Source organism: Episyrphus balteatus, chromosome 3 (genome assembly GCF_945859705.1).
Source record: "Episyrphus balteatus chromosome 3, idEpiBalt1.1, whole genome shotgun sequence".
Lineage (NCBI taxonomy): Eukaryota > Metazoa > Arthropoda > Insecta > Diptera > Syrphidae > Episyrphus > Episyrphus balteatus.
Window position 1 is genome coordinate 35,619,500 of NC_079136.1, and position 26,878 is coordinate 35,646,377.

The 26,878-nt window shown below is 31.0% G+C and overlaps 2 protein-coding genes across 4 annotated transcripts in view; one reads left to right on the forward strand and one right to left on the reverse strand.

The window, feature by feature from the left end:
* The first annotated feature begins 334 nt into the window (after positions 1–334).
* Positions 335–4,225, forward strand: LOC129915450 (DNA replication licensing factor Mcm5). The gene is made up of 4 exons (XM_055994993.1): positions 335–630; positions 687–1,797; positions 3,152–3,967; positions 4,042–4,225. The coding sequence occupies exons 1-4, from the start codon at positions 479–481 to the stop codon at positions 4,156–4,158; spliced, it is 2,196 nt and encodes a 731-aa protein (XP_055850968.1). The 5' UTR covers positions 335–478; the 3' UTR covers positions 4,159–4,225.
* Positions 4,226–6,752: 2,527 nt separating this feature from the next.
* Positions 6,753–26,878, reverse strand: part of LOC129913015 (protein pellino) — a 66,432-nt gene continuing 46,306 nt past the window's right edge. For all 3 annotated transcript variants that reach the window (XM_055991339.1, XM_055991338.1, XM_055991340.1), the window contains 8 exons: positions 26,640–26,732; positions 16,787–17,018; positions 10,142–10,333; positions 9,292–9,480; positions 9,114–9,212; positions 8,855–9,008; positions 8,610–8,787; positions 6,753–6,940 (listed from right to left, as the gene is read on the reverse strand). In XM_055991339.1, the coding sequence (XP_055847314.1) occupies positions 6,814–6,940; positions 8,610–8,787; positions 8,855–9,008; positions 9,114–9,212; positions 9,292–9,480; positions 10,142–10,333; positions 16,787–17,018; positions 26,640–26,732 (1,264 nt within the window). In that variant the 3' untranslated portion in view covers positions 6,753–6,813. The remainder of the gene's footprint in view (positions 6,941–8,609; positions 8,788–8,854; positions 9,009–9,113; positions 9,213–9,291; positions 9,481–10,141; positions 10,334–16,786; positions 17,019–26,639; positions 26,733–26,878) is intronic.

Sequence of the window (26,878 nt, forward strand, 5' to 3'; positions counted from 1 at the left end):
CGAGCAGCGTACCAGGCTTCAGATAAAATTTTTCGATAATTTGTATGGGAGCTAAAATTTAGCGCGAGCTGCGTACCAGGCTTTTCGACTTAAAATGACCTCAGGAATAGATGGTTTTCATTTGGGGCGGTGACTGTGGGACACCCTGTATATATTGGTTTGGGAGATCTTTAAAAATTTTCCTATTTTTGGGTTGAAAAAAAAAAAAAAAAAAAAAACAAAACAACTATCATCTATTTTTCCTACACGGATGGTCACCCTATTTTCACTCTAAAAATCGATAACATTTGTAATGCCAAACAGAGTTCTGTCAAAAAATTAAATTGTTTTGGCGGGAAATTTCATTCAATGCTCTCACATCAAACAAATTTCTCGTGTTGTTAAAAATTAAAAAGACTCTCGATTTGTTAAAAGAAACTATTCTTTTTAACAATATTTTATACAATTTAATAACGATTCATTTATCAATTCGTAAACAATGGAAGGCTTTGATGAAGCTGGTGTTTTCTTTTCCGACAATTTCGGCGGTGAACAACAAGATGGAAATCAAATCAATTTACAATCGTTGAAGAAAAAATACAAAGATTTCATACGTACATTTAATGAAGATAATTTCTTTTATAAATACAGGTAAGACATTTAATTTTATTTGTAGAATCAATCATTATTACCAAATTCCCTCTCAGAGATACATTAAAAAGAAACTATCTAAATGGTCGATACTTTCTCGAAGTCGAAATCGATGATTTAGCTGGTTTCGATGAAACACTCGCCGACAAACTATACAAACAACCTACAGAACATTTACAAATATTCGAAGAAGCAGCTAAAGAAGTTGCCGATGAAATTACTGCTCCAAGACCAGAACATGAAGAACATGTCCACGATATTCAAATTTTACTCTCTTCCACAGCAAATCCCACAAACATAAGAGAACTTAAATCTGATTGTGTTTCACGATTAATTAAAATCGCTGGCATAATCATATCAGCTTCTGGTATTAAAGCCAAAGCTACTAGCATGTCAATTCAATGTCGTTCCTGTGGCAATGTTGTTCCCAATTTGAAAGTCAATCCCGGCTTGGAGGGATACGCAATGCCCAGGAAATGCAACACTGAACAAGCTGGCAGACCAAAGTGTCCACTAGATCCATTCTTTATTATGCCAGACAAATGCAAATGTGTTGACTTTCAAATTCTGAAACTTCAGGAATTACCTGATTTTGTACCTCAGGGTGAAATTCCACGACATTTGCAATTGTTTTGTGATCGTTCTCTTTGCGAGAGAGTTGTACCCGGGAATAGAGTTCTTATTCAGGGAATATACTCGATTCGTAAGGTTGGCAAGCCAAGTCGACAAGATGGTCGTGAGAAGGCTGTCATTGGAGTTAGGTCTCCTTATATGCGTGTTGTGGGTATAACAGTTGATACAGAAGGTGTTGGTGCCATCTCTCGGTATAGTCATATTACATCTGACGAAGAAGATCACTTTAAGAGGATGGCAGCTAGTGAGGATATATACGAACGTTTATCCAAGTCACTTGCTCCAAGTATATTTGGATCGGCGGAGATAAAAAAAGCCATTACTTGTTTGCTCTTTGGAGGAGCTCGTAAACGTTTGCCAGATGGTCTTAACCGGAGAGGAGACATAAACGTATTGTTACTGGGTGATCCTGGTACAGCAAAGTCACAATTGTTGAAATTCGTTGAGAAAGTTGCGCCAATTGGAGTTTATACTTCGGGAAAAGGTTCAAGTGCAGCTGGTTTGACTGCTTCGGTGATGAGAGATCCAGCAACGGTAAGTAGAATTTTAAATATTTACCAATTAGTAATGTAACAAAAGGGCAATGCCATTGTAACGGGTGTGACAGAGTTACTTAATTTTTTGTTCCTGGCTAGTTTACTATTCACTCAATAAAGTATTTAATAGCTTGAACATTTAATTATTATCATATGTTTAAAATTATATTTTGTTTCAACGTCTCAAACTCTTAAGAAAAGATGTAACGGGTGTGACGTTAGGAAATCGATTCAGTCTACTTCGGTGACTTTAAATTTTGTAGATTTTTGAATGAAAAGTATTCGTATTCAATATGAAAGGAGTTTTAATTACGTTGGCAGTAAGAATTAATAAAAACGATATGGTTTTATAATAATTCAAAAATGTAACGTGAAACTGTAAAAAAAAATGTATTTTTAAAGAAAAAATCAATAAATTCATGTTTCAACTATTTGAGCACTATTTACACAATATATAATTTTGTACAGTCAGTATCTCAGTATTCATTAGAATAAATAATTGACTTGAGATTTTTTTGAGCAAATTATTTCTATTTTGGATAAAAAAGCGCGTTAACCGTCAATTTAGTTTATTCTAGGCTTTTTTAAAATAGTGCCGGCCTTGGAAACTTTTATTATGTTAATTTTTCCCATTTTTTACTAAAAAATTTCTCATTTTTTTTTTTTTTTTATTTTTAGATTGAGGAATATAAAAAAAATTAAACTAATATGAATTATTGAAATAAAATGCAAAAGTATTTAAATCATAACATTAAATTTCTTATATTTTCACTTTCATTTGTTTCCTATTGGTGATGAACTTGCGTGAAATTACCCTAAAGCAAATTTTATTAGTAAATTGTAAAAACAATGAAAACCGCATTAAAAAAACTGACTTCACATTCGAATTTATCACCTCAAAATACATAAAAATAGGTAGTTCCGGTCAAAAGGATTGGCACTCTTTTTTGTGGGCCTTTGTTATCATGAGCAAGAAAAATGAACAGTATTTAAAAATTTATATCTGAGCAGCCAAAAAAGATATCAAAATTTTTCAAACGTAGTTACAAAGAATAACATTTTTTTTTTAATTAAGACCATACAAAATTTTCTACAGTATCAACAGAAGTTAGTTTTTGATTTCTTCAATTGTCCCAATAAATTGAAATTTCTTCCTCTATAAAATTGTATAAACTTCTCAAATTGACCGAATAATAGTAAAAAAAAAAAATTAAGAAATCTGGAAGACATGGAAAAACGGTTTTTTGACTATAATTTAAAATTTGAAAAAAAAGATCATCAAAATCCCTAATATTACTATTTTTTTTTAGCTTTAGTTACTCCACTAAACAAATCACTTAATCAATTTACAGCGCAACTTTGTTATGGAAGGCGGAGCAATGGTCCTGGCTGATGGTGGTGTCGTGTGCATTGATGAATTTGATAAAATGCGAGAAGACGATCGTGTGGCCATTCACGAGGCAATGGAACAACAAACAATCTCGTTGGCTAAAGCAGGCATTACCACAACTCTAAACTCACGTTGTTCAGTATTGGCTGCTGCCAATTCTATCTTTGGACGCTGGGATGATACAAAAGGCGAGGAGAATATTGACTTTATGCCAACTATTTTGTCGCGTTTCGATATGATTTTCATTGTCAAAGATATTCATGATGAGGCTAGAGACATAACCATGGCCAAGCATATTATTAACGTGCATTTGTCATCGAACAAAGGTGGTAACGAGGTGGAGGGAGAAATTCCTTTGTCAGTTTTTAAGAAATACGTTCACTATTGCCGAACTCATTGTGGACCAAGATTGAGTGAGGCGGCTGGAGAGAAATTAAAAAGTCGTTATGTTTTGATGAGAAGTGGTGCTGGAGCACAGGAGAAATCAGCTGACAAACGGATGAGTATTCCAATTACTGTTCGTCAGTTGGAAGCTATTATTAGGATTTCGGAGTCATTGGCTAAAATGCAATTGCAACCTTTTGTTTCTGATGCACATGTCAATGAAGCGTTGAGATTGTTTCAAGTTTCTACACTTGATGCTGCTATGACTGGTAGTTTGTCGGGTGCTGAAGGTTTTACCACCGAAGAGGATCAAGATACATTGAATCGAATTGAAAGACAGTTGAAGAAACGTTTTGCTATTGGAACTCAAGTTTCTCAATTGAGTATTGTTCAGGTAATAAAAAGGAGAAATATTTTCAATAGAGCAACTGTTCAACTAAATAATTTGTTTTTTTTTTTTTTATCTAGGACTTTGTGCGTCAGAAGTATGATGAAAGAGCAGTAATGAAAGTAATCAATACCATGATACGACGAGAGGAAGTTCAACATCGTATGCAACGCAAAATGTTGTATCGTATTTCTTAAGTTATTTTTTTCTTTTTATTAATTTGTAATATTGTTTCAAGTAATAAATGTGTTATTCCATTTTTAATCTTTTTAATAATGTTTATAAAGATGTATTTATTGCAATTATTCTGTGACCTAGCAGTCAATTAAATTGGTCCTACATATGTGCCCTTGTTGTTAATAACGATGAAAAAGGGAAAAGGGAGCAAAATCTATGGCTTTTATTCAGAATAGGGCTGAAGATTTTTTGTTCCCAGGGACGTTTACGGATCGTACGATATATCTAAAGTTTAAACCGTTTTTGGAACCAAAAAAAAAGTTCTTATAGAAATTACCTCACATTAAAGCATAACTCAAAAACTGTCAAAAAACGCTTTTATAATGATAATATTTCAAAAACGAAATCTAATAGAATATTTCAGACCGGTTTGAGTTTTGGTTCTTATGGCAACAAAAAGTTTAATTTTGTGTACCTAATAATATAATTTTTTTTAGAAAAAACGTTAATGAATAAAGGCCCAACAATAATAGGCATGAGTTTGCATGGGCTTATGTCAAAATCGAACGAACTGTTTCGTCCTGTTTCTGACAACATGAAGTGGTTGGTGCAATGATGTACCTAACGTTAAAAATCCAACTGTAGAAGATGTCACTCGAGTCAAAAGGTTATTCCGATACATTGTAGGTAGGTACTGTGGAATTAGGTATTGAATACAGAAAAACTACAAAAGGGGGAATTATGGAATTCTATTTCTTAGTTATGTAAGTCAAAGGCAAGTAATGGTAACAATTTCAAATGAAACAGCGAAGGAATTAATTTGGATATGTATGTACATATCTAGATATGTAATTCAAAGGAATAATGTAGTTGAAGCAAACGCCAACTCTTTATGTAGATAATTCTGCAGCTGTCAGACTTACTCAAAACCCAGAATTGTATAGAAAAACAAAATACATTTTTGTGAAACAATTGCAATTAGTGGGCATTGTGGGATTTGTCACAAGTTTGATGAGAAAAAATTATCCTGATGTAAAAATAAAAAGTGCAACAGCTATCGTCCTGAATTTCTGTATATAAATTAAAACAGCTTCAACTTGATTTTATCTTCTTATATATTAAATGCGTTTAAATGATTTTTTTGTTTTGTTTGTATTTTTGGTTACATTCAAATAATTTCATAAAACATTAATTCACGTTTGTTTATTTGTATTATTACTTTTGTTTTTTTTTGTTTTTTGTTTTCTGTATACATTCATATAAATATCTGTAGATAGAAGATTTTCATTATAAGAAATCAACACAAATAATATTATATTTTTTGTTTATTAAATTCATTTTTTATTATCTCATTCCTTTTCTTTTTACTAAGATGTTAATTTTCAAAATGAAATAAGTTACACCCCACCGTGTTTGTGTGTGTAGTACACATGCACAATTACTTGTTTGTTTATATAAATCCGCATTCCTTATAAGATAATTTGTTTATTATTTTTGTTTTTATTTTTTATATTTTTATCAATTACAATTAATTTTATTTATATTATTTAATCTACAATTCATTATCAATTTATATGGGTTCAATTGTTTTTTTTTTTTTTTTTTTTTTTTTTTTTTTAACTTAATTTTATATTTATGGCTTATTTTCTAAACATATTTTCTATAGCTAAACGCACAGCTGCTAAATAATAATTAATAGGTACGAATAATATATAATTAATATAATAATAATAATAACTATAACGATTTTTTTGTTTGTATTTTTTGTATTACAATTACAAATTAATTATTATTTATCGCCCGGTGTTTTTCAATTTTAGATAGATGACGTGTTTATTGTGTGTTTTGTTTTCAAGATTGAAAATGAATGAAAATTAATTTAAAAATTAAACACAATTAATTCTTAAGCTTATACAATTCATAAATTTATAATAATTACTACATTTTTAAGAGCAAGATAAATGATGATAACAACAAAAATGTAAAAAAAAAAAATAAAAAATATCTTCGATATACAAAAGCACAAAATGCAAAAAGGCAACAAAGGGTAGTCAATATTTTTGTTTTGTTTTAATTTTTAAATTTAAATTAAATTTTAAATAAAGAAAATGTTAAATGACAAAAAAAAAAAAAAAAAATGGTGTTGATTTTTTGTTATATATTTTTTTTTGTTTCTTTTCTTCCTTCATATTGAAGCTTTGCTTTAAGCTTTGTTGTATAAAAAATAATATATTTTTTCTTTCCATTGTTTTGTTTATTGATTTTTATTAATTTTTCATTTGTTTTTCTATTTTTGTTGTTTGTTTATCCTCTTATTAATGTCGTTTTACTAACTGATTGACTACAAAATCAGAAGAAAACTTAAAGCTAGTGGTGTGTGTTTTCGTATGAATTTGCAAGATGGTTCGAGGTAAATTCTATTTTCGAAATAAAAAAAAAACAAACAATGTGACTATAATGTGATTGATTTTTTTTTGTTTTTTGATGGCGAATTGCGAGAAGAAAAATATAAATGAATACAATTTGGATGTACAATGTTATTTTTTGCAGAACTTGATAAATTTTTCTTATTTATAATTTTTTTAGACTTAAATCAGTTTTTGTTTTTGTTGTATTGTTTTTTTTTTTTTGTTTTTGTTTAAGATACATTATTTAAATAGGTAATTTTATTTAATTTAGTCTAAGTTATCCTGGAAAATTAATTTAATATAACCAGGTGAACCATCAAGAGGCGTCGCGCAGAATGGACATACTGCTTGAAAGCCATTTGTTCCATGTGGTATATCTACGTTTGCCCAGTATCTGAAATGATAGAATACAAAAATTGTTTAATGATTTGTATCAAATGTTTTTTTTTTCAATATGCTGAAGTTAGCTGGCGAGAATAGGAAAATTATAATTTTTTGATGTCCAAAATTGTGGCTAATCAAATGCTTATTTGTAGCTCCACCCAGTCATTTTTTACTTCAACTTTAAGTTTCAGAAGTGCACTTCCGGTTTAATCAGGCCAGTGGAGACATTTTTAAAGAATAACTTTTAAAATTATTTTTTGCTAGCAACTGTAACTTTTCAAAATAAAACTTTTGATGCAAACCACAATTTTGTAGTTCCAACACTTTTAATAATATTCAAGGTTTTGTTTAAAAAACTTAGGTCAAAAGTATCTAAGTTTTCGAAATCCAAACAAATACAATTTTTTTTTTTTGCAGAAATTTGAAGTAACCTAGACTCAGATCAAACGCGAAAACCTCGATTTTGTAGCTCCATTAGTTTTCTTGTTATTCAAGATTACGCTAAAATAAGACGAAACCTAATAATGTAACGGTCAAAATTTTCAAAAAAGTTGCATTTTGTATTTTTTTTTATTTTATCAAAATTTAGCTTTGAAAAACAAAATTTGTTGCGCAAAAATTAATTTTGTAGCTCCACTCAGTCATTTTCTATTTCAACTTTAAAGCAGCGGTTCAAAATTAGTCCCAGTCATGCTGATGACGAAAACGATAGTTTGCCAGCAACATGTTGCTGAAAATTGATTTATTCAGATAATCACTTGAAATTAGTTGGATCCTAACGCCCTACTCTCCTGATTGCAAAAATACCCATGAAAGACGTTTTACCTGCACCCAAGCACCCAACAGACAAACCCAAACCGCGATTTTTTTTCGCGAACGCAAGGGATTTGTGTAACAACTTGAAATTAGTCTTATATTGTTGCCCTTGGCTCCTTAATTGCACAAAAAATCAATATTTGTATTTATTCATTTTAATGAATCCAAGGTGGAATATTTTTTATATTAATGCACAAATTCATACAACAAACCAGAGCTGTAAAATTTCAAGTACCAGTACCAGTACAAGTACCGGTACTGGTACTGGTACTTAAGTACTTGGTACTGGTACTTGAAAAATACTTCAAGTACCGGTACTTAAGTACCAACTAGGTACTTAAGTACCGAAGTACTTAAAACAGCATTTTCAAGTACCAGTACCTTATTTTCAAGTACCATTACCTGAAGAACTTAACCAAAAACTAGTACTTGAAAGTACTTAAGTACCGAAATACTTAAGTACTTTACAACTCTGCAACAAACAATCAAATATTTATTTTTAAGCAATTTTCGCCATCTGAAAAGAAAACCTTGTAAGTTTAGGGAGACAAACTCACGGTTACTTTTTTCAATAAATCCAAATTTTCAAGAATCAATAACATAGTTATAATAGCGCTATGTACATATGTGTAATAAGTTGTACAATTTCGATAAAACAGTATTTAAAAATGAAATGAGAATCAAAAGAAGATTAATTTAGTTTTTTTAGGGTTTGTTACAGAAATTCACAAGGAGCTACAAGGGGTTAAGCTTTTACTAACAACTAATAGATATAAGCATTGAAAAAAAACTCAAACGACTTTAATCCCTTCGATATGGAAATCATAACGACACCAAATAAAGTATGAAGAAGAAGAACTTACTTGACTGTTTTTTCTGTAGCCATATGACCACATGGATTAAACGCATATGTTGGTGGTCCAGAATCCACATAAAATGCCGGTTCCAAGCCCATACATAACGTAACTACAGGTCCTAACTCTAAGCACATGGGACACCTTCTTGCTCCAGTTGATTTATCTTGTCCCCATTCATGTTGACCTATTATACAAAGTAATCAATTGAGACATTTGATGAATGATAATATACAAAATCTCTTTATACTAACCTTGAACATGACCACAATTTAGATAAACATAAGGCTGGTTACACTGTTCTCCTAAATTCACTTTTCTAGGAATAACTAAAGTGTTTAAACCAACTGGACATTGTGGTCGTCCGGCATTGATTTCATCGATTAGCTTTTCTAGATCTCTTTTTGTCTGCAGACAACAAAAAAAAATATACAAAAAGGAAAGTCAAAATGTTAACAACCAGGTCAAGTGGAACATATAAATAAATATAAAGCACTCTTTTAGTTTTTTTACCGGTGAATGCTGCAGACCATCGGCTGACCTCCAAAGTAGTGTAGCACCGCATAAATCGATAAGTGTGCCGTCTTGCAGGACATTTGATTCTTCGTAGATCTAAAAAAATAAAAACAAAATGAATATAGTTTTTTTTTTTTGGTTGATTTTATAATTAAGTTGACATTATTGTCCTTACCGGTTGTCCTTTTTGTTGGGCAGACCTAGATTCTCTTAGGCTAAATACATCACCGCCAACTGAACATTCTCGCCATAGACCGCATTTAGCATTGCCACCACAGAACTGACCTTTCGGATGCATTATGAGGACACCGTTTGTTGTGAGGCCATCAATTTCAACGTTATCCTGCCATTTGGTTGCTTTTTCCTTAAAAAAAGGATAATAAAATAATATTAAATTTAGTCTAATAAGAATATATCGTCGCATGGCCTTTAAAAGGGACAACACAGGCGAATGTGTAAACGAATTTATGTTTCTATAAAATGATGAAGGTATTGAAAAAAGGATACAACAATGATGACTCAACGGTTTGCCTTTATTATAAGGATGTCTATCCCACCCGCATGGCATTGCACTGTGAACAGATGGGTTCATTTGATTATGTAGGTCAAAAGGAAGTGTCTTTTGATGACGTTGCTTCTGCCTCTGCTGTTGGTTATGATGAGCAGACACAAAATGTGGAACAAAAGTAATTGTTTTAAAGTGTTACCGATTCAACATACACACAGTCAAGCCATCATCATCATCGCTGCTGTAGAAAATGTCTGCAGCATCTTCTTCATTATAAAAAGGTTATTTGCTTTCTTTGTTGTTTGGACAAAGCTTCAAGATAATCTTGTATATAAAGAAGGATCATTGCTTGTGCAATAAATTGTGTACCTATTAGATAGAATCTCTTCGATAGTCATTTTAAGGTATACCTATACTCTCATCAAGGACAAGGAGTAGTTTAAGGGTTTTGTTTTGTAGTTTTTTGTAGTACTTAACACTTAATTGTATATACTGAAGATGATTTTAATATACTTACACCCAAAAATATATTTCTACTAGAATCAAAGCCAGCTGCAAATATTCGCGCTTTTGATGCTTCACATCTGTTGACAAGAATTCTGCATGCAAAACGTGAAATTGTACTTTGCATTACTTTAGCATCTTTTTTATCACCGGGCAGGGTATCCATAACGACAAAATCGATAGGGGATTCTGATGAGCGACCAACCTGAAAAAAATAATGGAGTTTAATGACTGTTATAAAAAAAATTTTCTAACGGGGGAGAGGATATTTCGTATACGTGGGAGACATTTTAGATAAAATTGAGTAAGTTTTTCAACAGAAAATCGAAAAACTTCGATACGTTAAGAAAAATTTCAACCACAAAATCGCACAAAACCTTCCAATTTTGTCGTCAAATTTCTTGTGTGCAAGGAGAAGCGCGAGTATAGTAGGGCAATGCGAAAAAGGTTTGAATCAAAAATAATTTGATAAATTAATTGTAAGCAGATGTTTAGTAAGGTACCTTTAGCAAAGTGCCAGGAGTCTTGGAAATGGGAAAAACAAAGTGTGGGCAAAAGTTAGCTGTTATTTGAGTGTTGTCAATGAACTTGCCAATACTTTGCAAAAACTAAGCGAAGATGAGTCCACTCGCTCTTGAAATTGAAGCACAAAAATTATTTTTAATTTTTTAGCCATTAAAAATAACCGTCAATATCATGAAAACAATGAAAATATCGATTTTTTTCAACTGGGTAAACTTTGTTTAGAAAAATTAAAAATTATTTTTTCGTGCACTCAGCCCTTTTCAAAATAAAGGACGCCGTACCGAATGTACATATGGTTACCTTTTATTTTTTTTTTTTTTAAGTTGACGATCATATGGAAGTCAAATATGGGTATGATAGTGCAATTCACTCAAAACCCGATGGATATCAGAATGGCAAGGTAGAGTTAAAGAATGCGCGAATCGGATCTGAGATTCACGTTACTAGCAGAATAAAGCTGAATATCATGCAACGTTCCAACGCGAAGTTAGAAATATATAGGCCCAAAAACTCTTGGTAAAAGCAAATACAAAAACACCAGCATTCAGTCTCAAAAATGGAACAATACAAAACCGGGAGGATTGCCGCCGATTTATGAGTTCAAACAGACGAACCCCTCAAGCGGATCGCTATTTTAAAGCAGATACGTGGGAACGATTCGATGATCACATCGAAAAGAAGTCTAAATTGTCGAAAAGAAGTCTAAATTATCAAAGTGCAATGTCTTTGATATAACTTATGAGCAAAGTTAGATCCTTTTTTGGAAATAAAAGTTATTTAGCTCTCTGTTATCATTACCGTTTATTCTGTATTTTATATTTTACAAACAAGTTTTCGTGTCCCCTACTTTAAATAATGGTATTATAGTGTGTTATGTCAGATGGTTAACAGCAGCTGGTGACATTATCGATGAAATAGATAAGTTAATGTCACGGTTTTGTTTTTATTAACGATAGCTTTAATGGTGCCACGTGTACTCTAAATATGTGACACACACCACATCGATACATATAATTACCAAAAAAATTAATTACTCAGTTTTGATACACAGAACATTTCTTATGGAGAATATTAAGAGTACATAAAATTTATAAGGTTAAAGGGTGTTTCTTGGAAGAGAGGTGAAGGAACTCTAAGTTCCTTCAAGGAAGTAAAGGTTTATAAAGGAAATCTCCGTGCAATATATCTTCTTAAGTTAATAAATATGATTCTGAGTTATTTTTTAATTCTAAATCTAATGATATCAAAATTCAAACACGATTAGGGTTATAGCTCAGGGCAATTAGTCAAAATATGGGCATGAAATCGCATTTTTCGCGGGACAAAATTTTTTTCATGGAATGTGTTCGGGTGGTTGTCCTTATCATAAAAGTCAATTTGTTGGGAAAATTGGAGGTTGGGAACAGCCGCCATCTTGGAAAAGAGATTGGTAGCGTTTTTATTGAATAGCTCCATTGTTATTCATTTTAACAGAAAATGACAAAGGTAGGACTTATTAACAATAAAATTATCTAAACAATGATATACAAAACAATTCCGTGAGTTGATTAAATAAAATTTTATAGTTGGTCAAAGTGCGGGTTTGTTTCGCAAGGTTGGGACAAAATGACATTTTTTCATATATCTGACGAACTTTTGATTTGTTTGGATAATTCTTCAAGAATGAATTATATTACTTATAATTACCTATAAAATGAGCCCACAATCGTTATTGTAACCATCGTATTGTAGAAGTAATCTAACTCCGAAACTCTCCATGTACTAGTCAAAAGTGAGAAAAAAGCTAGTTTTTTGCTAGTAGGCCGAGAAAATTTTAGGAGTAGAGGTATAACCAAAATATAAGTACGCAGTTTTGCTGCCATACTCGTGTTAATGTCGATTTCAAAGGTCTGACAACTCTAATTTTGGGCTTTATACGGTTTTTGGGGGGTTAAATAACGTAAGTTTTCCAGTTAACGTGAATGGGCTAAATTTATACTATTTGAAATTATAAATATACAAGCTGATGCTCTATTATTTTTCCTAAATCTGGACACCTTAATCTCGGCTATGGGGTTAATAGAACTCACGATGTAAGGTTTTTTAACTAACCATATCAGGCTTTTCAATTCAAATAAACAAACAAAAATCGAAACAAAAAAGCCTCTAAAACATAATCGTATAAACGGCTTATATCTTGAGTTCTATTGGTCACATCCTCAAGATTGGGGTGTCTAGATTTAGGAAAAATAATAGGGAATCAGCTTGTATATTTATAATTTCAAATAGTATAAATTTAGCCCATTCACGTTAACTAGAAACCTTACGTTATTTAACCCCCCAAAAACCGTATAAAGCCCAAAATTAGAGTTGTCTGACCTTTGAAATCGACATTAACACGAGTATGGCAACAAAACTGCGTACTTATATTTTGGTTATACCTCTACTCCCAAAATTTTCTCGGCCTACTAGCAAAAAACTAGCTTTTTTCTCACTTTTGACTAGTACATGGAGAGTTTCGGAGTTAGATTACTTCTACAATACGATGGTTACAATAACGATTGTGGGCTCATTTTATAGGTAATTATAAGTACTATAATTCATTCTTGAAGAATTATCCAAACAAATCAAAAGTTCGTCAGATATATGAAAAAATGTCATTTTGTCCCAACCTTGCGAAACAAACCCGCACTTTGACCAACTATAAAATTTTATTTAATCAACTCACGGAATTGTTTTGTATATCATTGTTTAGATAATTTTATTGTTAATAAGTCCTACCTTTGTCATTTTCTGTTAAAATGAATAACAATGGAGCTATTCAATAAAAACGCTACCAATCTCTTTTCCAAGATGGCGGCTGTTCCCAACCTCCAATTTTCCCAACAAATTGACTTTTATGATAAGGACAACCACCCGAACACATTCCATGAAAAAAATTTTGTCCCGCGAAAAATGCGATTTAAATTACTAATTTCCCTGGGCTATTAGAAACATTGAAAATAATTTTTTGAAAAGGAATAAAGAATCCATAAAGTACTTTAAAATAATTTGTGGAAAACGGGAAAGTCTTTGACGATCTCAGAAAATAAATGAATAATGATGATGATCTATATTTTAAATTGGGAAAAAATAATACCACCTGAAAGACAATAAATCAAAGAATTACTTGACACAAACAAATGTTAACTTTTGCAATGAAGGGAAATGAACATTAAAAATGTATGTAACGAAAAAGTTTCAAAAGATTTGGGGGTGGAGGTGATGTAGTGTAGATCACAAACTAGATCTACAGGAAAGACGTGGGGTTTGTTTTTCAGTAAATTTTGTAATAACTTCAAAAACCTAAAGAAGCAGTTTTTTCAGTTTCAGCTTAAAGTCGCATGAGTTAAACAGCCAGAAAATGTGACTATAAACTTTTCTAAAAGAGTATAAAGACAAATAAACGCTTATTTATTGTTTAATTGAATAAATTCATCATCTTGCTTTCTGAAAAAAAAAATCCATTTTTTTTTAAATTCACGTTAAGAATAGAACTAACTTCCGGAACCTAAGTTGATGGCCATAGAAAACAAATATGGATAAGAATTGGATAGGATATTGCATTCCACCAAATGAAAAGCAGGTGTAAAGGTACTTGGGTAGGGTTGTAGGGTACCTTTTTAACTTAATTTTAGTTTTACATACGGGTTATTTGTTAATATAACAAATGTAACGAATGTTTGTGGAACATGAAACTATTTGTAGAACGATCAGTTTAGTTTGATTTATTGAATTAATATTAAATTATTTGGTCTTTATCGGACAATCCTTAATTAACCTAATTGGTTGTTTAACACATTAGAAACAATAGTAGGTACGCCATGGCGCAAGGGTTAGTTTGTCGACTCCAATGCGAGGAATCGACAAAACCTCCAAGATTATCATTGTCATAAAAAAGTGCATCTCTCCTAAGCCGTTCGAACTCGGCGGCAAATTGTAGGTCCCTTCCATTCTTGCAAATTAATTCTAGATACAAGTTATGATTTGAGTTTCAATTTTCCATGTTCCATACATGGACAAGGGCATGTTAGTAGATGAGAATTTAAATAACATAATAATTTTTGGGAATTTTAAAATTTTCTCAAATATAGAGATGAAAGACATACTATGTCCTTTGGTCTCTTTAAGCATGAATCAAATCAATTATCTCAAACTCTGTTTTATAAAAAGCAATTTCATTTTTTTCTTTTCTACTTTTAACCAAAAAAAGCTTCAAAACGAAGTCGAAAGAAAAGATAACAAAAAAATCAGTGAACTCATCGTCTGTTTTTGACTTAATTTTTTGTCAACTGGTTGCACATTCAACGAATATCTTCATCTCCCTGCAGGGAGTGCAGAAATCGATTTTCCCTTTCATTTAAGAGAAGAAAAAAATACAAAAAAATTGCGATGACAACAACTCGTTCATTTCATTTCTTTGGTAACTTGAAATTGTATCTTTTGTTTATTATTTTTTTTGTTTCTGTTCTTTCGAATCTCAGTTTATATGAAAAAAGGTCAGTCTCAATTTTTCGGAATCAATTAGAAGAGAAGAGTTCTCTTCTTCTCAAATGACACCACGGGCACTGGACTAGGTTGAATAATCGAAAAGCATGACCACCAGCGGCCACATTCAAGTCAAATTACCATCCATTCAGAGTGGATATTGATTTCTATCAAATATGTATTCAAACAAAACTCGTGCAGTAGTGAAAGTATAGAAACAAAAAAAAAAAGCCTAAGCTAATATTGATTCTTCAATACGAGTAGAATTCTTTAGATTTCATGCTTTTTTTAATTATCATTTTCCGGCTGGTTAAGAGAAAAAGGATTATGTCATTTCGTGGGAAATCAAAGTGGTAATCAAATGAAAAAATGTTGTTGGTAGTTGGTAGGAAACTAGTTCAGCTGTGATTGTTGCCTTAAACGTCATGATTGCTAGTATTGATTAACTTTTCTGAGTTCTCTTTCTCTCTAGAACACACGTTGTATTTTATTTATGGAACTGGGAACTGTTGGGGGAATTGTGTACATACACGAACACTAAATGAGACAAAATGATTTATTTACGGGTACGAGTATAAAGTCAAAGTGTATAATGGAATGAGTGAAAATTGTAATATTTCCAGCTTAAAAAAAGGAGTTCACGTGTCTCGGTGTTACAACATTTCTATGTCTCTCTTTCAGTTTATTATGTAACTAGTCTATAAGACACGTGTAGATTTAAACGTGCCAAGAAGAGGAGGTTTGAGAACATTACCCACTTTAGCACAGTAAATGATATTCTTTCTTTTTTCTTATTTCTTTTAATTTAAGTGTAGGTAGGTGCAATAACAAAGGTATAAAATCATCGATATAGCCTTAAGCTTCTGGAGACTTTATTTTCCTGCACCAGAAAGGCTCCCCTACGGTAAGCGGACAAGGGCTATCTATAATTTTTTTTTGTTTGAAGACGGACAAAACTCTCAACTAAATTTATATGCATTAAATATTTGCTTGACAAAAATAGTATTTATACCCAATTTATTTAGACTCCATTAAATTTAAAGTCGCCATTTTAAAACGGAAATTTTTAAATTTCTATGCGATTTGAATTTCTCATATTTAATGGAGACTTTAAATATAATGGAGAGTGAATAAATTGGGGCTTAGGCCTCATTTATTCACAGTCCAATAAGTTTAAAGTTGCCATTAATAAGAGGAAATTTTAAAGCTTGTGTGCGATTTGACAGATTTCTCAATTTTAATGGGGAAGTTAAATATACTGGAGAGTGAATAAAAATTGGGCGTTAGCGCTTAGGCCCAATTTATTCACTCTCCATTATATTTAAAGGCTCCATTAAAAATTATAAAACTGTCAAATCGCATACACATTTTAAAATTTCCCTTTTTTAATGGAGACTTTAAATTTAATGGAGTGTGAATAAATTTGGCCTTAGTGTGTTAGTTTTTTAAAATTTTTTTTTCCCAGATTTTGACTTTGAAATCGATTATTTCAAAAACAATTGATTGATAACTTGGTTTAAAAAATTAAAATTAAGTGTAAGATTTTGGATTTTGAAAAAAGGTTAATTTATAACTTTAGAATTATATACTTTTTTTTTAAATTAATTTTGTTGCATTCAAAACTTACCTGAAACATATCCGTTTCGGAGTCTTCTTTATATTCTACAATAACAGCCTGATTTCGTGATAACGTATACGATATCGAATGTTGATTTGCATCCAGGATGGCTTTTGACGTTTGTGGCGATTGGACTATGTAGTGTTTAGATCGTTTAACACCATTGGCTTCTGTGCGTTTGTATAATATAAATTTTGAACGTCTTCGTCCTCGATCACCTTGTGGTAGGTATCCATTGTATCTGAAAATAAAATAAAAAAATTATTAAAAACTTAAAAACGTATACGATAAAAAAGATAGTAAATCTTTTAAATAGACATAATAAATGTTCTTGGAAAACAATATGTTTCTCCGGTAAATTCACGATCGTAATTGTAATAAGAAATTGCCTCAGTAGATGTGATTTATTCAAGAGTCACCTCAGTAAAATCGCAGGTAGTTTTCAAATAAAAATCACGGATCACTCCTTAAAACTGTCAACTTCAAGGGATTCTCCTTTAAAATGTGAGTGCCTTTTTACTGGCAGAGAAGATTTTTGGGGACTTTTCACGAGTCGATTTTTGTCTTGCGAAGCTTTTCGACTCGTGTGAACGTAAGTCGCAGGCGACTAAAGTGACATTCCCCATAGAATAATCCTAGTCGACCAACATATCGTGCGTCTAAAATCGACTCGTGAAAAGTCGGCATTAAAGTCGAAGTTTTGTCAGCGTTATAATATAAACAATTGCGTTACGTAAGTTTGTACCTATCTTAAATCTCAGTTAATATTTTTAGTCCGAGAGGCGACCATAAAGTTTAAACTCATAAAATTAAAGCTTAAAATGTTTACATGAAAAAAAAAAATAGGGTTGCCAATGAGAACTTCTGTGTGGCAACCCTATTTTAGAGATGGCATCCATTGTTTTTAAATAAAAGAGGTTGTCAGCTAAAGTTTAGTGTATATTTTACCCTATGATCTTTGGTTTTGTAGGGTTGTAGCATTTTTTTTTATTTGAATAGGGTTGCCATATTTGTAGGCCTACATTCCTCATAGTATTAATTATTATTAATTTTGTTCATTTTTTTGAGCTTTTGTTTTGACATATTAAAAATTTTGTTATTTGATCAAATTACTAATTACAAATTAGAAATGTGAAAAAAAATTTTTAAAGATAGGGTTGCCACATAAAAGTTCTAATTTTAAAAGTGGCAACCCTATTTTTCTTTTCTTTCAATTGACACTAATTGTTATTGTAACCTCTAACCTTATGAGCTTAGTAACTCGACGGTCGCCGTTTAGACTTTTGGTTTGACTAAACGTTTTATAGCTTAGTGCCGTTAACAATGATCTTCTAAGGACCGGTTGTTAAGTGCTGAGTCAACTGAGAGCTAGTTAATCCTGTAAATTAATTAAGCATTAATAGATTAAATAAGCAAATTTTTAGCAGACTATGGATGAAAAAATGCATGTAACCTTGGAGAGTAGAAAGAACATAAGTAGCATTTTACAGCTTTATTACTTTACAACTCTAATATTGCCGTTGTGTTACATGTAAATTTACCTAACGTGAAATCGATAGTTTTTGCTAAAGTAATAAATGACATCAACTACGATAAAATGTCACCAAGGTCGAGCAAAACAAAGAAAAAAGTTCGGAGTTGTTTTTATAAAACAAAAGCAAATCCCTGTCCAGTGTGTCCAAACACACAACATATAGTTGCAGCACAAAGGTAATTTTGCATACAAAAAAACTAAATTACCGTGTATCATGAATCTTCCGATTCCGACCGGATGTTATAGCGTGACCACGTGCATACTAACCCCTTCTCCAGCGCCATCTACTACAAGTTTGAAAATTATATGCAATTTCCCCCATTTTTTTGTTTTGAAGGAGTAAGGTTATTTTGAAGCCACCACATCCGCTTTAGTTGAAGTGTCACCCCTAAAGCCCCCTCTACATATGAGTGAGAAGCAAAAAAAATAACTAGGTCAACACGTGTGTTTGCCTAGCTCTAATAGGTTATGTACAGAAAAAAAAACAATACAAAATTGAACAACAAAGAAGTTTTTTTTTTTTTTTTGTTTCTTTAAGTAACCCCATACCTAAACAAAGGGACAAAAGGTGCTCTTTTGTGTGAGGTTATATGACATCTATTTGCTCTTGCTGCAAAGATAACAAATTGTGTTCACAATCAAATTTAATAATCGAAAAGAGAGAGAGAGAGAATAAAGAAAAAATAAATTCAGCAACCATATCAACCAGTGTCTATGTCTCCTATAACGATGTTATGTGACAAAGGTAAGGAAGTGCAACAAAACATTTTTTTTTGTTTGCTTCAAAGTAATTGAACTTTTCAAAAAAACAACAAAAATGTAGGTAACAACATACTCTTGAGAAATTGCTTTTATCTAGATGAACGGATGCGAACAATGGATGATTGCATTTGTTAGGTAGGTATACGAGTACAAGTACATATGAGTCAGTGAACTTTTAATTAAATTTAAAACAATGCGCACAGTTAAATATTTGTCTCAAGTATATTATTTTTTATATGCGATAAGGGGACACCAATAAGATAACGATTTCTTGGTCTACAAAAATAATCATTTTTATTATTTATAAACAAAAATTTATCAGTCAGAATATACGAACTTTTGTTTTAATTATATTTCGGCACACATTTTGGGCCATTCACCTGTGGAAAAAATTATGGAATTATTTCCTTTTCAATTTGGGTCGCTTGTTGATATTTTAATCTACAGAAATAATAAAATTGTTTTCAGAGGACAAAGCGGGTGAATAAAATACAAAATCAACAGTAAATAAGTGAATCTGTACTTCTTCTGATTTTTCCCGGGAGATTGGACCATATTTTATAGAAGTATACACCCCAATTTACGATTTCCATTAAAAAATGAATCTCTAGCTTAAAAAAAGACAAACTGAACCAGTAATTGTTGCTAATAATTTTTATTCGGCCTTATCACAAATTCTATTCGTATAGAAAGTTTGCTACTAATTCCGAAAAAAAACAATCACCGAATCCGTTCGTAATGGAAAATTTCATACAAATTGGTCGGATTTTGTGATTATTTTTTTTTCGTGATTCGTAAAAAAAATTCCAATACGAATAAAATTCGTGATAAGAATATTTGTTTAACTATTTTAAAACAATTCCTAAGAAAATTGCATTTTTTCAAAAACGGCTCAAACGACTGATTAAAATTTTTGTGTGCAGTGTAACACATAAAAGCTTAATTTGGAAATAAAAAAATATTTTTTGTACCGTTATTAACGGTACCTGTCATAGAACGTTTTTTCTTTTATTTATGAATTTCTCGTAAGCGACAAGGCAGATTTCGACAGAAACGTTAAAATAATCATTATATAAAAATTTTTCAAATTTTTCAAAAAAACACATCTTTGGATTTTTAAAAAATATTTCAAATGTTTTTTTTTTTTTTGAAAAATTAATTTTTTGAAAACGAGATGAGGTAATAATATTTTCTTAAAAATTGCATACCAACTTTTTTTTTTTTTGAAAAATGTTAGAATATTTTTATATACATATAAAAAAATACATATGTACATATTTAAAAAAAAAAACGACTTTAACGATTTTCTAATTTTTTTTCTAATTTTATGCAAGAAATCAAATGGCATACTTGACTTTGTGTAAAAGATCATTAATTAATTACACTGCACAACAAGGTTTTGGATGAATACACTATACAATACTTTTCCAAGGGTTTTTGGTGTGCTGAACTCGAATCCGGTTTCAGAAATATTCTATCAGCTCTAGTTTTTGAAATATTGCCATTAGAAAATGCAAAAACACGTTTTTTGGCTGATAGCTCTGGTCAACAAAATTTGACTATTTTTATTATGAATAAACCAAACTATACTTTTGCAATAGTTTTTGGTGTGCTTAACTCGAATATTGAGCCAGAAATATTCTATCAATCTTAGTTCTTGAAATATTGCCGTTAGAATTTGCAAAAAAAAAAAAGTGTTTTGTTTTTTTTTTTTTAGGTTATGCTATGATGTGGGGTACCTTATTTCAACATAGTTTTTAACGGGTTCTATAAGAACTGTTTTTCTTCTTTAAAAATCTGTTTAAATCTTTCCGATATCTATTTTATTATCCGAGATATCTTAAGTTTAAGTCCGTGTATTTTGGCTTATTTTATCAATAACGTTATTTCAAACTGCAGTAACTTCAAATTAAAATATCTCGGATTACTAAAAAGATATCGCAAAGATTTAAAAAGATTTTAAAGAAGAAAAGCAATTCAAAAAGCGTGTTGAAAAAAATTCCCTCACATTGCAGCATAACTTCAGAAACAGGTGTTTTTGCATTTTCTAGTGGTAATATTTAAAAAACGGGAGCTGATAGAATATTTCTGAATTCTGATTCGAGCTCAGCACATCAAAAACCTTTGGAAAAGTCTTGTTTGGTTTATTCATCATACAAAAACTTTAATTTTGTTGTGCAGTGTTATTTTATTTTTTACACTTCTTATCTACTTAGTAACTTATCTACTTAAATTACCAAATAAAAAAATCCCTCGCATTTATCTCTTAGTAGATTTATTTTGTGTTTTTATCAATTTAACTGGATTTTTTGAATTTAAATACAAATTTAACTCTGAAACTTTTTTTTTTTCTCGGGAGAAAAATCATAAAGGAAAAGAAAGTGAATTTTGTTTTGAATATACTGTCTTTTATTAAATTGTTTAGTTTCAATTTTACCTAAAGGCCCTGTCAAAATTTGGACCATTTATGTACGACTTGTGTCTTTCGCGTACTTGAATTTACTCTACAGTTCTAATAACGGAGTATTTTGTTTCATGCATTCCCCCATGTGTTAAAGGATGAATTTGTGTGATGTTACCTTTACTTAAGCATGTACTAGGTACTAGGACATACTCTATGGGTTTGAGGAGAAAAAAAGCTGGTGTAGAGTGTTAAATTTGGTTTCTTGGAGTAGTCATTGCGAAAAGCATTTTACAATGCGTTATAAGGGGCGCCGAATTTGAAAACGACTTTGAGCTGTGGGAAAAATGTTCATAATATAAAAAAATGCAAACAAAAAAAATTAAATCTTATACTAAAATTAAATCTATCAGTCCCATGCCATTTGGGCTGTGGGTCCTTATGCAGATTTTATCTGAACTCAACACACTATGAAATTTGGTGATGATTGCTTATAATAAATCTAAAAAGGGTCATTCCATTTTATTTAAATTCTTGAAAATTAAAATCCTTAAAGCTTTATTTTATCTAGGTGAATACTTGTCTAAAATAAGACACATAAAGGTCATCTTCTATTTTTTACCACAACCGATTAATTTATGAAAACCTTTCGTGCGTTCATTATAAAAAGATAGATTCCATATTTTATGTGTGCATACTACAAACATATATTCTACCAATAATTTTGCAGCCCAATAGATGTTTATTTTTATTTAAAGCTAAACAAGCCAGCCACCATGTTGTGTATGTGTAACTAAATGTTTTTCTTCTTCTATAATAAGCGATCTAAAATTCAAAAACACAAAAAAAAAAACAACAACAACAACAAATTTCATCGTCCGGTATTGAAAAAATATACACATTCTTTTGCATGTGTGTTGTGTATGTGTAAATGTAAGCAAATATCGTATATATGTATCTCTCCAGCTTCCTGTTTAACTACAAAGTTCCTCTGGCCCGTATTTTCCATGAGAATGCTTTTGTTAACGCATCACTTTTGTTAGTTTTTTTTTTTTTTATTTTCGTTTTATATATTCGAGACTCTATCTAGACAGATTCCATGTATGATGATGAGAAGACTATATAGAATGCAACTTCGGTAAAATAGGGTAAAAGGGGGGATTCTTATCACATCCACACTCACACACAACAAAAACGTGTTGATATACTCTCTGCTTGCGGGCTCTGGAAAGTGAATAAACTTTGAGGTTGGATCTGTCTATTTTTAAAAACATCCATCGCCAGCAAAACGATGCAAAGCGCCCTACAAATCAATTGCAAGCAGCTGCATTAATTGCTGTCAGTTTTTTGGATTCCGTATATATTGTGGCTATAAGTTGTATGGTAGTGTTAGTGTGCCCTCGGGATTGATATAGAATTGTTTGTCTATTTCGAAATTCCCAAATAGACTTCCAGATGGCATTTGTAGTCTACGAAGAATGGGTTGCATTTTGCCGGAAAATAAAAATAGTTGGTTTGGAAAATATTTTCATTTACGAGAGAATTTTCCTAAAATTCATTTTTGATCATCCTTCATTCGGAAGGACCAACATTCGTATAAGATGGAAACCTATTGCGTCTTCAAACGCGGAGAACTCTTATTTTTTTTAACCATATTTTTCAAAAGAACTATTAAACAAACATGACTACTACTCTCTTATTTTAAATTTTTTTTAAATTTAGAAACTTGAGACTTATTCGCTTTAAAAAAAATCGATTTTGTGGGAAAATTATTTTTATGATTTTCAACTTTACTGCGTAAACTATTGGCTCCAATTGAATTTTTATATTAAAAATGTTGTCTGCTTGCACAAGAAGATCAGTTTTTTTTTGTGTTCGAAAGCATTTTTTTTTTTTTAATTTTCAAGCAACAACTTTAAATTTGTTACAATCCAATAAACACTTCAATTTTTACGACCCTTACGATGTGTCAGTATGTTGAATCTAGATCATGAGGCGTTTATTTTATTATATGGAGCCCTTTTTATTGTTTCCATTTAAAAATGATTAAATGAACCACAATAGCATTTCGTTTTACATCTTGAGTTTTGACTGATGGAAAATATTCTCCCGAATTTAAGTTAAAAGCTTCGTTTACGAACCATTTTATGGACAAAAATTAATTAAAAAAAAATAAAATTTACTTTTCGAGATTTTGTAGAGGAATTTTCAGTAGGTTTTATTCGTAGGAGTACAAAAAAAACCTATTTTTACTTGCGATATAGGTACGTATAGGTATCAAGTTATGCATTCGTACAAAAAAAAAAAGTTGAGATAACATTTTTCCATGACATTACGATGGTAGACAATGCCAAAAAAGTGGGTCCCGGAAGTCCGTCTGTCTGTCAGTCTGTCGTTCTGTATAAGGAGCTACAGCCTATACGGATGGATCGATTAATGTCAAACTTGGTATGTAGCGTTATTTGGTGACTCTCCAGAGGGGTTTTTGGAATTAATTTTTTTGGACCAAAAATAACGGTACTTGTCATATACCGATTTTAGTAAAATTGAAATATCTCGAAAACGGCTCCAACGATTTTGTTTAAAAAATTCAAATGTTAGTTTTAAGCTAATCTCCGAAACTGCTCATTCGATTTCAACGAAACTTTTTGTGAAGAAGCATTTATATAATTTAAATATAAACCAAAAATAAAATTTAAAAAAAAATAATTTTTGGACTTTTAAAAAAAATTTGAAAATTTTTTTTGGAAAAATCAAATTTTCGAAAACAGGACATTGCATTTTTTTTTGAAATTTCGTTTTTAGATGCTGATTAGTGATTTCTACAAAATGGCATACCAATTTTATTTTAAAACGGCGCTAACGATTTTCAAAATTTTTTTTCTAAAAATGCATGTTAATATATCAATCAAAACTGCATACCTACTTGTTTTGGAGGGCAATTTAATTTCAGATTTTATTTTATTTTTTTTTTTAAACGAATTTTATTTTTTTTCCAAATTTCTATATAAAAAGTCTTAAAAATGTAAGCAACTTTAACTCTTAGAGCAAGTTCGTGCGACCCAGTCGTGCATTTTTATTTCAATTTGTATTTGAAAGAAGAATAATAAAAAAATTGCTTTAGGTCTTAATTTCGAGTTCTAGACCGTTTAGTGCGATACAGAACTATGCAAATGTATAAACAATACCCTAAAAGGATAATATCAATTTGGAATTGAGAACGAAATAGAAAGCCATATAAAAATAAACTACTAACTAAAGTAGGTATGTCTTTGACTTTATTTTTGAAACATTTTAATAAACTTTTACTAACATATTTCCTAATTTTATTTGATTTGCTTCGCATTAAAATTTTAAAATCGCTGAATTTCCACAAAACCGATCGGTTTTATCTTTCTTTGTCCCTATCGAGGTCAAAATCCACACAAATAGGGATTTTTTTGCACACATTTTCAGTCTTGAATTGACGCTGCTAGGCTTAAGTAAGAAGTAAGTAAGATTCTTCTAACGAAGAATCCGAAGTAGACTGAGCTTATAAAATGCGATTATAATTTTAAATTCGATTGTGTCGTACCATTTTGATTACTGTGCTCGTGTCATACTTATAGCTGATGATACTCGGATAACCGGTTACCCGGGTGGTACCCGGGTACCCGAGTAATTCGGGTAATGCCTAGGTACCCGGGTACTATCCGGGTACCCGAAACTAGGCGCTTACCCGGGTACCCAACTACCCGATTACCCGACTACCGGATTATCCGGGTATGATTTGACACTGAATTCATCGGTATTGCTACCAACTTTTACCAATTATTTTTCCACGACTAGTAAAATGCTTTTGAAAAAGTGATAAAGATAGTAATATAATTGTAATATACCCGGGCACCCGGGTAATTTCGCTTACCGGGGTAATTTACTTCCCGGATAACAGAGTACCCGGGTAGCATAATACCCAGATCGAATCATCAGCCCTATCATACTCATTGCAAAAGCTTAAGTTATGTCTTAGCTGGTTCAATACAAGAGTCAATAATGGTCTTGAGAATTAAAAAAATAAAATCTTAGAAATTAATGATTGGAACGAAAAATCTATTTCGCAAGCTAGTTTTGAATTTTGAAGAAAACAAAAATTGTATTCATAAGCTAGCTTTGAATTATGCATTCAACAATAATTCAATTCACAAGATTTTTTGCAATTGGAAATTAGACAAAAGTTTAATTCATAAACTCTTTTCGACTTGTGATTTGTAAGAAGGTTCAATTCATTAGCTTTCAGGGACTTTTATTGAATTGCGAAAGGTACTTCTGCATTGTATGTATGCTACAATCATATATAAAGCGTTGATTTTGTTACAAGGCAGATGACATGGCAGCTCATTAATAAATAAAATCAATACATCTTTTATTTAATTTTATGAATATTAAAATTATTTTACGTATATTTAATTTAAAGCAACTTTTACATAAGAAGAAGTACGTGCGGCTCATTTTTGCATTTAATTTGAAACAATTTCCCTAAACATAAAAAAAGCCCTTTCGATTTCTTTATTGTCCTTGAGTATGATTGAAAGAAAATTCTGATTCCTTCGATATCGAGATCAATATACCGCTGAGTAACGAAAAAGATGAAGCTCAATCTACAAAGTACAAGCTGACTTATATTTTGATTTGGAATGGACATAAATCGCTTCTTTTACTTTTAATTAATTTCTTAAGATTTTTTAATCGATTTGCAAAGTTTACAAAACGACCGATTTATGGGTCACTGTGGTGTGTGTGCATCATTTTTATTTATGCAAATTCGTTAATTCGTGTTGGTGGCTGTTCAAAGATCAGCAGTCAAATTATATACAAAATTAAGGGTCTTAAGAATTATCAAAATGTTTGCATAGAGCAACTAACTCATAATCCGATGTTCTTAAAAAATGTTAAAATTTAATCCTCACAATTAATTTCTTCTTATTATTAGTATTGCTTAAATCTTATACAATCCATAAAAATTAAAGTCTGTCTTCGACAAGAAGGCCAATAATGCCACAAATTTTTCAAGGTTTAGTTTTAATGTAAGTGAGTTTAAAAAAAAAAAAAAAAAAAAAAACCTATCCAAAGTTATGTTTCAAGGTTAAGATTTCCCTGCAGTATTTTATTTTTTCTCAAATACTTACCCTAAAATAACTAACTCGCCATATATAACTCTGGGTTTGTCATGTCCATCTGCATCAGGTTCAGCTAGAATGGGTGATTCTGTTCCGTCAGTACTGCAATAACAAAAAAAAACACATTTTCTATATTTAACACAAAATTGCAAAAAAAAAAAAAATATTAAAACAAAACAATTAAAGAAGAAAACATTAGTTCAAGTGACCGCACACACAGTGTCAAGTCAGTGTGTATAAACTTGGCA

Bases quoted from the DNA above. Each gene is read 5' to 3' on its own strand.
- LOC129915450 (XM_055994993.1), top strand. From the start codon at position 479: ATGGAAGGCTTTGATGAAGCTGGTGTTTTCTTTTCCGACAATTTCGGC. The intron at 631-686 runs GTAAGACATTTA...ATTCCCTCTCAG, and splicing joins AATTTCTTTTATAAATACAG to AGATACATTAAAAAGAAACT. The intron at 3,968-4,041 runs GTAATAAAAAGG...TTTTTTATCTAG, and splicing joins CTCAATTGAGTATTGTTCAG to GACTTTGTGCGTCAGAAGTA.